This window comes from Marmota flaviventris, chromosome 19 (genome assembly GCF_047511675.1).
Source record: "Marmota flaviventris isolate mMarFla1 chromosome 19, mMarFla1.hap1, whole genome shotgun sequence".
Taxonomy (NCBI): domain Eukaryota; kingdom Metazoa; phylum Chordata; class Mammalia; order Rodentia; family Sciuridae; genus Marmota; species Marmota flaviventris.
The window spans coordinates 16,592,441-16,605,330 of NC_092516.1; the positions used below are offsets into that span (position 1 = coordinate 16,592,441).

General features: G+C 44.6%; 1 protein-coding gene across 1 annotated transcript; it reads right to left on the reverse strand.

The window, feature by feature from the left end:
- Positions 1 to 2,457: 2,457 nt before the first annotated feature.
- Ndufab1 (NADH:ubiquinone oxidoreductase subunit AB1) lies at positions 2,458 to 10,332 on the reverse strand. The gene is made up of 5 exons (XM_027948691.3): positions 10,128 to 10,332; positions 6,223 to 6,345; positions 4,932 to 5,019; positions 3,539 to 3,638; positions 2,458 to 2,619 (listed from the first exon to the last, which is right to left on the reverse strand). Exons 1-4 carry the CDS (start codon positions 10,293 to 10,295, stop codon positions 3,547 to 3,549), a joined length of 471 nt encoding a protein of 156 aa, XP_027804492.1. The 5' UTR covers positions 10,296 to 10,332; the 3' UTR covers positions 2,458 to 2,619; positions 3,539 to 3,546.
- Between the last annotated feature and the right edge of the window lie 2,558 nt (positions 10,333 to 12,890).

Sequence of the window (12,890 nt, forward strand, 5' to 3'; positions counted from 1 at the left end):
AGTACATGTCTGATACTAGAGATTGAACCCAAGGCCTCATGCATGCTCTGAGATACATTCCCGTCTTGAGATAGGGTCTGATTTGCTGAGGATGGCCTTCAACTTGCAATCCTCCTGCCTCAGCCTTCTGAGTAGCTGAGATTATAGGTGAGCACCACTGTAACTAGCTCCTAATTTTTTGAGATTTGAGATAGAGCTTCCCCAAGTTGCCTAGGCTGGCCTCAAACTTGTTATCCTTCTGTCTTAGCCTCCTGAGTAGCAGGGACTACAGGCATGCACTACTGTGCCTGGCCCATAACATCTTTAAGAGTCCTAGCTCTATACTGTCCTACTTTCGGGATTTGTTTGCTTATGATCAGATTCAGGTTACACAGTTTTAGCAAGAATACCTTGAGTGAGTGATTTGTCCCCAGTGCATCACATCAGAAGCAGCTTAGGAGACTGGCTGGTGGCATTATTGGTGATGCCGTCTCATGGTCTTTGTCTTCCTTACTAGACTGTGAGCTCCATGAGACGTACTATTTACCTTTGTGTACACAGGCCTGGCAGAGTGCCAAGCACATGGTAGGCACTTCACTGTCTGAGCACACTTGCTATTTGGGGACACAGAATGAAGCAGCTGGCAGAACAGGGAAAATGGCTGGAGGCAGGGTTAGGACTAGGTCTTGAAAGGCTCACAAGCCACCCTCCCACAAAGGGAATGGCTTACAGGATGCACGATGTCCTCACATTTTAGGAGGCCATTAAAAAGCATGCAGCTACAAGCCCATTTATCCTGTCTTCTAATTTGGCCAGTGTGCTGCCTCCCTACTGTGGTGCAGAAGCCTCCAGTGAGTTCTTAGAGCAGAAAGGCCCTGCTGTGGTTTGAACACCCAGATCCCAAATGGCATTACCCGTGAATTATCTGTGCATGTGTGATCCAGTGAACATTTCCCCTCACTCTGGCTCCAGCTGGAGTGATGTGACTGGAACATTTCACTGCAGGTATCAGCAGTTACTTGGTGGCAGTACCACCTGACTTAAGTGATCTTTGGCAAAAACAACCCTGACACGTTTTTTGCAGTACCACATTTGTAGTACGGACCATAGAAGAAATTTCATGCAGCCTCTTTGGTTCCCTGTTGGGTCCCCAGTGCCCAGTAAGCACTCAGGCTATTTGCAGAATGAATGCAGCTATAAAAATGTATAAGGAGGCACCTTTTGATCCAAGTTGGCAGTTTTCCAAGGTACCTTTTTTTTTTTTTTAAAGGAAGGTACATTGTGAGTATGATTGCTTCCTATTATCAAAAAAAAGGGAATTGGGCTGGGGTTGTGGCTCAGTGGTAGAGTGCTCGCCTAGCATGCTCGAGGCACTGGGTTCGATCCTCGGCACCACATAGATTGTGTCCACCTAAAACGTAAAAATAAAATATAAAAGAAGGGAATAGAGGACTGGGGATAGAGCTCAGCTGGAAGAGTGCTTGCCTCACATGCACAAGGCCCTGGGTTCAATCCCCAGCACCATATACACAAAAAGAAAAAAAAAAAAGAAGAAGGGAATAGGCCTGGAGTAGCTAGGGTGACACAGCAGGAACTGACCACACTGGGCGCCCCAAATGGGAAGCAGGAGTGAGGGTGGACCTAGTTCCAGAGCTGACTGCTGTCCTGCTACCTCACCCCTTAGCCAGATCATCTGCCAGCAGAGGTGTCTCAATCCAGTGCCTCTGCTCAGTGACATTACTTACTGCAGGCCGTTGGTCTTGGCTCCCTTCCTCCTACAAACCAGTTTCAGTAGCAGGAGACATGTCTTACGACACAACTCAAATCTCATCAAGACCCTGCAGTGTATGGGTTATCTCTACATCAACCCCAAGGAGCTAACACAGGGCACTTGGCTGATGTGTGACAAAGGGACACAATGCCACACTGACTTTCCAGGAAGAAAGAGCACCTCCCACCCTCCAAAACTTATATTCTATTTATTTGAAAAGAGATCCTTAGGTAAGTAAGAGATGAAAAACGATTCCCACATGCCAACAGCAGCTAACATATGATCATCCATTAGCTAATGGAAGCGATAAACAATTCTGTGAAGCAAAAAAGTCCTTTCACCATTCATTCCTGGCACTGAGGCGGGGGAGGGAAACTTATTCCAAGTACACTGCTAGAAAAGCCATGTATTTTTGATAGGCATAAATATCAATGATAAATCAGACAAAACTTAATTTTTTTTTTTTGAGAGAGAGAGAGAGAGAGAGAGAGAGAATTTTTTAATATTCATTATTTTTGTTTTCGGCGGACACAACATCTTTGTATGTGGTGCTGAGAATCAAACCCGGGCCGCACTCATGCCAGGCAAGCGTGCTACCGCTTGAGCCACATCCCCAGCCCCAGATAAAACTTTTAAAATATTAGGAAGTTTCAATCTATAAAGGCACTTTATAGACATCACTGAAAAACTGAAGATGAAGAAAAGTGTTGGTTTTATAGATTTATTTTCAAAGGGCAGTACATTTAGAGAATTTAAATACAAGTCCAGGAGAACTGCTCTGTCAAGGTCAGTGACGACACCAGAATGGGTTCTCACTTCCACACACTCCCCAGGATCATCCGAGTCCTCTCTTGGTGAGGAAGAGGGGTCTGGCAATGACAAAGCAAGTTCAGTATTTGTCTCTGGTATATAGTCACCAACTCTTGAATGACATATTGAAGGTGCTAACTCCAGTGTAACTAAATGTTATAGATACTAATATGGTGTTTTAATTTACAATGTTTTTTGATGACTCTGGAGCCTAAGTAACAACAGCTTGCACTTTCGGGGAGACTGCTGCACCAGGCAGCGGGGAAGCAGCACACACTGCCCGCTCTGCCTTCACACAGGCCCAGCAGCCCTGCCCTGCCCTGCCCAAGACCAAGACCAGCAGGCTGAGCACATGGTACAGCTGGGAAAAATCTGGGTTACTGACTCCAAAGTCCATCCTCTTACTCAGGAGGCCACCAGGCCATTTAGATTCCTGGACAGTAGGGCAGGCAAGCCATGGGTGGGCAGTTGATGGAGACAGAGGTCTGTTTCTGGGTTACCTTGCTCAGGGTTTTGTGCAGGATTCTTTTTATGAGGATGGCCGACAATCAAGTGAATCCATCCAGGAATGACTGCTCTCAACCTCTTGAGGACAAAAGGTCATCACTAGCATGATGTTTTTTGAATGGCAGGCAAATGAAAGTAGCCTGCTAATTTATTTGTTTGTTTATTTATTTATTTGCAATACTGGGGATTGAACCCAGGGGTGCTCTATCACTAACCTACATCCCCAGCCCTTTTCATCTCAAGACAGGGTCTTGCTAAGTTGCCAAGGCTGGCTTTGAACTTGCGACCCTCCTTCCTTACCCTCCCAGGTCACTGGGACTACAGACATGTGTCACCACACCCAGCAGCAGCCTGCATTTTAAGTGAAAATCTCTGTCAAACATTTCCATCTTTCATTTCTTCTTGAGTCTTGCTTTATTGAAGAACCAGACAAATTCTTTGGGAGGACAACATTTCATAAGTCATTTTTACCTGATACTTTATTCATATACATCCTTCTTATCTGCAATGTAATCAACAATTTCTTGTGGACACATTAACTTTTCTGCATCTATATCAGGAATTTCAAACCCTAAAATGAAAAAAATTAAAATAATGTGTGAATGTAGAAAAAGCAAATCCTTTAGAGCTGAAAGCACCTAAAACTACCAAAATTCTCCAGCAATTTTGAATCCCATTTAAGTTGCGAGCCTGTGAGGTTTTAGACTGTATGCCCACATTGAGTCTAAAGGGGTTTTGTTGTGGTTGTCGTTTTAAGGACAGAATTAGATTAACAGAAAACTCCTCCTCTTCACATATACAACTCAATGATTTTTAGTATATTCACAAGTCTGTAAAGCTATCACTATCATCTAATTCCCCAAGAATTAATCTCATCAATCTAATTTCCTCAGAACATTTTTATCACCCCTAAAATAAAACCAAGTGCCCTTCAGTCAGCAGTCACTTCCCATTAACCCTGCCCCAGCAACTGATCTACTGTCTCATGGATTTGCCCGTCACATTTCACACAGTGGCATCATGCAGTGTGTAGTCCTCTGTATCTGGCTTCCTCCACCTACACTGTCCTCAAGGTTAACTCATGAAGTATTATGTTCTTCACTCCTTTTTATGAATTTTTTTGGTTTTGATAGTTACAATTTACAAAGTGCTCACTTTAGTCCAAATATTATGCAGAGTATTTTATACACAATCTCTAATTCTCACAGCAATCCCAATCTTGAGATGTCTACTATTGTCACCCTCATTTTATAGCCAAGGAAAAAGGCTTTGAGAGATGCAGGTACGAAAGCCCAATCCAGACCCAGTACTCAGCCACTAGCAAATTAGATCATACCTTGAGTCAACCCATGAGGAATTTTAACCAAGGCCTGCTCTGCAGAATGGCACAGAAGTCCCTTTGCTTCCTGAATTGAAGCAACTCAGAAATTAGCAAAGAGCTTTATAAAGGTCTCATTTGTACACAAACAGTCCCCAACAAAGAAAATTTGGACAGTGCATGTAAGGCATTATGAAGACCAAGCCAGAGGGTGTGCGGGGGTGTACGTGTGTCCTCAGCATACCTGTTACTTCTGCCTACCTAGCTGCTGGGTCATCAGCGTCTCTACAAGTGCCCTTCATCTTGGACCTGTCTTAGGAATCTGAGCCCCTCAGCCCCCAGCTTCACACTCGACTCTCAGGCCTGCACTGTCCCTAATATTTACTTCACCTGGGGGTAGGGAAGGATGTATGTGGAGGGGAGGCTACTGTTTTTAGTAGGATTAGATTCTAATACTGATTCAGACTCCTAGCATTTCTTTCAGTTTAATCCACCTAAATGAAGAATCAGAATATGCAGATGCAAGACTAAGCCAGTGCATGTTACCAAATTCGTCTTCCATGGCCATGATAATCTCCACTTGGTCCAAACTGTCTAAGCCCAGGTCTTTCATAAAATGGGAATTTACCGAAAGCTGTAAGAAAGGAACCAAACAAAAAATTGAGTCTGTGAAAGCATTTGCTTCACAAGGTAACAGAGCAATATAATGGCATTTAATCATCATATAGACTTTTTAAAAAATATAGGTGTCTTAATTAGCATTACGTATTTGATCTACAACGGCAAGTACACACTATGCTTAAAGGTACCTTATTCAACTCTGTTTTAAAGTGGTTAACAACATAAAGCAAATGAAGGCACTCACGTTACATTATTTTACTGTGTGTGTATGTGGGGGGATACTGGGGACTGAACGCAGAGTGCTCTACCACTGAGCTACATCCCCAGGCCTTTTTAAGACAATGTCTCACTAAGTTGCCAAGATTCACCTCAAACTATGATCCTCCCACCTCAGCCTCCCAAGTCACTGGGATTACAGGTTGTGCGCCATCACACTCCAGCTTTTTTTTTTGGGGGGGCCCACTCTTCTGAATACATCTGAAGGAGTTTGGTTTTCTTGCTGCCTTACTGACAACTAAGACCCTGCACCTTAGATATAACATTCCCCTTAGGAATAGCACATGGCTTCAGGCCCAGTGGTGTGCACCCATAATCCCAGAGATTCAGGAAGCTGAGGCAGGAGGATTGCAAATTCAAGGCCAGCCTCAACTTAGCAAAACCCTGTCTCAAAAATAAAAAGAGCTGGAGATGTAGCTCAGTGGTAGAGAATCCCTGGGTTCCATCCCCAGTACCATATGCATACACAAAATAAAAAATAGCATACTGAGTGCCTAGAATGTGAAAGGCTAATGCCACAAAAAAAAAAAAAAAAAAAAAAAAAAAAAAAAAAACAAGCTGTGCTCTCACACAAAAGATTTAGTTATTTAAAAATGAATGTATACTACCACTTGTGGCTTTTTTTGGTAGTGGGAGAATTGAATGACAGGGTTTCTCATATGTTAAATGTACCTTCTAGTTCTGATTTCAACCCCAAACCCTCTTGTTTTTAAAAATGGGTGAAAGATACACACAAACACATGGAATATATACTTACATAAACATTGAATATATCCGTAAAGACACAGAAGCTGGTGACACTGGCTGTCTCCCAATGTTAGGGGAGCTGGGTGGCTGGGGACCAGGGAGGCTGTGTACTGAATCTCCTTTCAGGACCTTTGAATTTCACACCATGTGCTTAAATATGCTAAAGAGAGAAATTTAACCCACCATCAATTACCTTTTCTGGATCAATCTTGTCATAGAGTTTCAGGACATATAAAACACGGTCCTTGATTCCCTCTAACGTCAAAGGGGGTGCGTCACTATACTGGCGGCACAATTGTGTAACTCTCCCTGGAACCTAGAGCAAAGGCAGGAAGGAAACACAGTCGTGAACCCAAAATGCCTCTAAATAAATGCACAAGTAAGTCTACAGGTATCTTTCACAAGGCTTTTGGAACCATATAGAACCCACATCATCTGATTCTAATTGTGGCCATGGTACCAAGTCACAATACTGGACAGTCTCAGAAACCCTAGCAGTAAGCAGCATCAAAATGGGCCTGGGGAGGGGGTGGTTGGGGGGGGGGGCTGGGGTTGTGGCTCAGCAGTAGAGCGCTTGCCTAGCACGTGCAAGGATCTGGGTTTAAGCCTCAGCACCACATAAAAATAAATAAATAAAAGGCATTAAAAAAAAAAAAAGGCTAGGGATGTGGCTCAGTGCTTAAGTGCCCCTGGGTTCAATCCGTGGTACAAAAAAATAAAATAAAAGGAAAAAAAATAAAAGGAAAAAAAAAAAATGGGCGTATTTCCCCTCGAAGCCAGGGCTCCTAGGCTCAGCGCTCAGGTTTTGGACGTTCATCACTGTTCAGTGAGACTAACTACCACTAAAATCGTCTAGGGCCTGCAGACAGAGCAGCCTGTTTCCCCAAGGCCTCGCCAACATCCTAGGGCCTCTACAAGGCACTGCAGCTTTAGTAGCCAGGTGTGAATCAAAATAACCCAAGACAGACCTGTCATGGTATACTCAAGATAGTCCCTGTGAACCTACTGAGAAACATAAAAAAAATTAAGAAAAAAATGATATGAAGAGGAATTAATGCTGAAGAAAGGGGGAAAGAGAAGAGGGAGGCCACCAAGTGCCCAGGGCCCAGAAGTAAAGCAAACAGCTGGTGGGTGCTGTCTGTACCCAGCTACCCATGCGACCCACTGGGTGTCAGCATCAACCCAAGCATCACTGGGAAGTGCTTACAGAGGCCAGTTTGGTGCCATGGAATTAAATTAAATTTAGCTGTTTGGGGTTGGGGATGTAGCTCGGTTGGTAGAGTGCTTGTCTTGCATGTACAAGGCCCTGGGTTCAACCCCCAGCACCACTAGTAATAATAACAATAGTAATAATAATAATAAATTTAGCTGTTTGGACTCTGGCAAGTTACTTAGCCTTTGTGTTTCTCAGTTTCTTTACCTGTAAGACGGGGATAAACAACAGTACCATGCTCACAGGACTGCTGGGAGGCATCAGTGAGGTGAAGGAAAGGGCTCTGACCTCTGCCCGGCGTGTGCAACTCAGTAGGTACAACTTAGGGTTATCTAGAAGGATCTTGAGGACAACCTGCCGCTGTGATGCCTTCGCTGCAGTGATGCCCCCAAAATACTAGATGCTGTTTTTTCCCTTTCAGTCTCCTTACTGATCTTTTTTTTCTTTTGGGGACTGGGGATTGAACCCAGGAGCACTTTACCACTAGCTACATCCCCAGCCCATTTTCTTTTTTCAGACAGGGTCTCAGTAGGTTGCTGAGGCTGGCCTTGAACTTGCAATCCTCCTGCCTGGGATTCATGAGTGGCTGGGATTACAGGCATGCACCACTGTGGCCTGGATTCTTTATTGATTTCCTATCGTTAAATCAGGCTATGGTGCCGTCCTGAGTATTTGACATACAAGATCTCTTTGAGCTCTGACAGTAACCTTATGAGATACTTGGTACTATCACTCCCCATTACAGTTGAGGAAGTTGAGGCAGAGAATGGCTATAATCTTGCCTCAAGTCCAGCCACATGACTTCTTGGAGAGTCTTACTGTTCCTTGTTGCAAGATCTCAGCTTACAGAATGAGCAAACACCTCCCCAACAGCCAACACCTTCCCCAAGACCTACACTTAACAATTATATGCAACAGAAATTGCCTCTCCTTGACATCAGGGAAGGCACTATTTGCAGGAAGAGTAAGTCCTCTGGAGTAGTAACTCAAACTGATCAGTTTCCATCAGGATCCATCTTATTTCACTGGGGTCCTCCCCTACCTGAGGGAAATTCAGAGGAAGCTAAGGAAATGACTATAAATCCCGCTCTACAACCTGCCCCCTGAACAGCTTTCTCCAAGTAGCCCAGACATCTCAAACTCAGCTGTTGAAATAAACTTCATACATGTCTCAAAACTCTGGCTGCAGACCTGCAGCCATCTAGGAGTGCAGCCAGGAACCTGAGGGTCAACCTCCGCTCTTCCCACTCTCACCGTCACATTTATTAAGTCACCCAGCTTGGCAGAGTGGGAGGAAAGGCTCATTCCTTCAACAAACCTTGCTAATTATTCTTTCCCAGTGACCTCAGCATTCTCAATACCTAACTTAACTGTTTGTCCATATCTTTGAATGAACTTAATCAAAACCACTTTGTAAATATAAATACAGTGGTTCCTCTGCTGTGTATGTAAACCAAGAAGAGGCAGTACAAGAGCCTTGCTTATTCAAAATACGGTCTAAGGGCTACCAGCAGCAGAATTCATGAGAATTCCATGGAAATGAAACCCCTCAGGCCCCTTCCCAGCCCCACTGGATCAGAATCTGTATTTTAATCCAGGTGACCTGTATGCCCAGTGAAATTTGAGAATCAAAGCTGTAAGATGAGGATAATCATGTCACATTTTGCCTTATGCTGAAATCAGTCTCAGGACACAAACACTCAGCAACTATACTAGTGACCTTTTAGCCCCCAACTTTAAAATGACATTTACCTTTTGATATAGCCAAGAGGACACTGCCCAATGAATTATTAATCCATTACACTGTCAGCAAATCTCAGCACTAGCTGCACGAAAGAATCACTGATTCTGGATTCTGACTTGGCCTGGGCATCCATATTTTTTATTGTAACATGCAGTCCTGATTGAAACCACTATTACAGGAAGCCCATCAGCTTGAAAAGGGGTTTCTCAACTTGACCTTGGGAGTCTTTAAAGCTGTAATTTTGTTTTGTTTTTTGGTGCTGGGCCTTGTGCATGTGAGGCAAGCACTGTACCACCAACTGAGCTATATCCCCAGCCCTAAAGCAGTAGTTCTTAATCTTGGATGCACTTCAGAGTCATACGAGGAGCTTAAAAACAAAACAGAACTGTCATGTCAGGGTCCCATTCCAGAGAACTAAATCATAAGAGGAGTGAGAGGAGGGTCAAGGGATTTCTTTTTTTCTTTTTTTTTCTTTTTTTTTAGTTACCTAGGTGATCTGAGCGTTCAGCTAGGGCTGAAAACCACTGCCTCGCGTTGCAACCTCACACAGACTTCATCAGATAGGAAAGCTACTTTACCTGTTCGCTATCCTTACTTCCCGAAGGTCAAAAAACAGGTAAACGGTGCCAGTGGGGAAAATTAAGACAGAAATCCAGGAAAAAGAACTACTCTGGAGGAGGCTATAAGCAAGCGGCTGCCTCTCTGCACCCTATCTTTACTCTCCCCCTAGCAAGTGATGGCGGTATTTATCATGGTGACCACAACTAACAGCGACCAGTGTTTTGATGGCTGACCAAACAGGTGCTCTGCCTGCATTATCTCAACTAACCCTCGCTGCCACTCCACGACTCCGCCGTTCAGTCCGGGGCTCGGCGAGGCGAGGAGACCAGTTCCACGGGGGCAGCCGGCGCGGGAACCCGGGTGCGGGGGAGTCTGTGCTCGGCTCCGAAAGCAATCACCAAGTCGCCGGCCTCCCGCAGGGGCCCACCAAACACCGGTCGGCGGCGGGGCTGGGGAGCCAACCAAGGCCCCCCGGGTCACCTGCTTGCAGCTGGCACGGTCCGGATGCCCGCTACCCCCTGACCTCCAGCGACCGGATCCCTGACCCCTGCCAAACCCCGGCAAAGTCACCGCGAGTCACCTGCGTGAGCACTAAGGCCAGCTGTGTAGTCCCGGGCCACGTCCGGTTCCCCGCGGGACACAAAGCGGTGCTGAGCGGCCGGGCCAGGGCGGGTACGGAGACACGAGGCAGCGGCGCGAAGGCCGCAGGCAGGCGGCGGACACAGGAGGAAAGGACACGAGCCGCCATTGCTACGCCGACCCAGGATGCACTGCGCCGCAGCCTCAGGCCCAGATTTTGTCCCCGCTGCGCACAGAGCGGCGCTATCTGGCGCCGCCGGCGGTAGCGGCCCCTAGCGGCCCCTGGCGGCACTGCGCCCTCGAAGCCGCGCAGCCCAGCGGTCCAAGTACTTAGTGCTAATGGCACGTATGCGGTCTTCCCTTGAATGCTAGTCCTTAACGCAAGAAAGGTATTTGGTTTTATTTCTTCTCTGAAAATTCTGAAATACATTTATTTAAAAGTTGTGATGCCACCGTTCTTCCATAGGCATTTAAATTTAATAGTTTGCAACAGTTCAAAAAGTGAGAATCAATTTCAATACATAAATAAGACTAATAATTGTAAGGTATAGGCTACAACAATATACATGTCTTAAAAAGTGCCAGGCAACATCTAAGTAATATTGTTAACAAAATTGGGTAAATTAGCCGGACTTGGGGCCATAGGCCTGTAATCTCAGCAACTCAGGAGGCCAAGGCAGGAGGATCACAAGTTCAAAGCCAGCCTCAGCAACTTAGTGAGGACCTACTCTAAATAAAATATAAAAAGGGATGGGATGTGGCTCAGTAGTTAAGTGCCCCTAGGTTCAATCCCCAGCTAAGAGAGAGAGAGAGAGAGAGAGAGAGAGAGAGAGAGAGAGAGAGAGAAAAGAAAGAAAGAAAGAAAGAAAGAAAGAAAGAAAGAAAGGTAAATTAATCTTAGCTATTCAGGAGACTAAAGTAGAAGGATGGTAAGTTCCAGGTCAGCCTTAGCAACTTAGTGACACCTGTCTCAAAATGAGATAAAAAAGGCTGGGGATGTAGCTCAATGGGACAGTACTTGCCTAGCATGCATAGCAGGCACTTGAGTTCAACCCCCAAAACTGGAAGAAAAAAAGAAAAAGAAAAACCCAAAACAGTTAAGTGGATTTGGGAAGTTTATGCTAATTTGCACATGTTTCTCAGCTGGGAGCCTAAGAAATTGATTTAAATTGAAGCACACTGGCATGGTGAACAATCCAAAAATGCCTTTAGTTTTATATGAGTTTCTTTCTTAAAAAATATTTTAAAACTCCAAGTAAAATGAAATATATTATCTTTGAAATAAAATGCATTGTATGAGCCCATTATGATAAAATTATTTGTATTTAGTCATTCACTAAAACGTTGAGTCTCTATAATGAGCTTATTATTGAGGCCATAGCAGTGAGCAACCCAGAGAGACAGTCTATTCTCACAGAGTTTTACATTCTGGTATAAAAATAAAGACAATAAACAAAAATATGTAAAAACAATAGCCAAGATATGGAGTCAGTGTTGGTGTCCAGCAACAGACAGGTAAAGAAAATGTGGCATCCATACACAACGGGATATTATTCAACCATAAAAAGGATGAAATCCTGTCCTCTGCAGCAGCCTGGAGGACATCAAGTAAGTGAAATAAGCCAAGCACAAAGTCACAGATGCTCTCGTTCATAGGTGGGAGCTAAAAAAGTAGATTTCATAGAAAGAGAATAGAATAGTGGTCACTAGAGGTAAGGAAGGGGCCAGGGTAAGAAGGACAGAGAGATATTGGATAATAGTTACCAAATACAGTTAAAATAATAAGTTCTAATTATATTTTTACTTTGTGAACCATCTTTCTTAGTCTCCCGGCACCACCATGCCCAGTTTACTGCTCTGCATATTAAGCAATTGGTTTTTTGTTGTTGTTTATTTTTTGGTACAAGGGATTGAACCCAGGGGCGCTTAACCACTGAGCCACATCCCCGGCCCTTTTTATTTTTTATTGTGAGACAGCGTCTTGATCAGTTGCTTAGGGCCTCACTAGTTGCTGAGGCTGGCCTTGAATTTGCCATCCTGCCTCAGCCTATTAAGTTGCTGGGATTACAGGCATGTGCCACCACACCGGGCTTTCTTAAACAATTGGAAGAGCACTTGTATTACGGATTTGGAATAATCGTGAGTAACTAACTGCCCAGGCTCCATTTTAAGTGGCAGTACTCCATTCCTGCTGAAAACTGGCACCAAAAAACTCTGCCTGGAGTTCTATGATCAAGGCCCTGATCTCTTCACAGAACCTATCCAGTATTTCTGTTATGTATCTCAGAAGTGATTTCAAACACTCATGGAGTCTAGTATGTGAATGGAATCTGTTGTGCTGTAATAAGAATGTGGGGCCACGTGTGGTGGTACACACTATAATCCCAGCAACCTGCCAGCCTCAGCAGTTTAGTTCCTAAGCAACTTAGCGAGACCCTGTCTTAAAATAAAAAATAAGAAGGGCTAGGGGTGTGGCTCAGTAGCGAAGTGCTCCTGGGTTCAATTCCCAGGACCAAAAGAAAAAGAAAAAAAAGAATTTGCTGTGTACTCCCCCTGCCCTTGAGAATGTGCAGTCTTCCCATGCTCCGATTTGTGAGAACTTGAAGTGCACTCACCCTTCTTCACGATGTTACATCCCGTGGTATCAGAGCCCACGTGGAAGTGAACGTCAACTCCTGGACTTCAAAGTACACAGGAACCCAGGAGTTCTGACAGACACTGTGAAAACCCAGGCTCTGTGGCAGGCAGAACCTTCAGCCGCTTC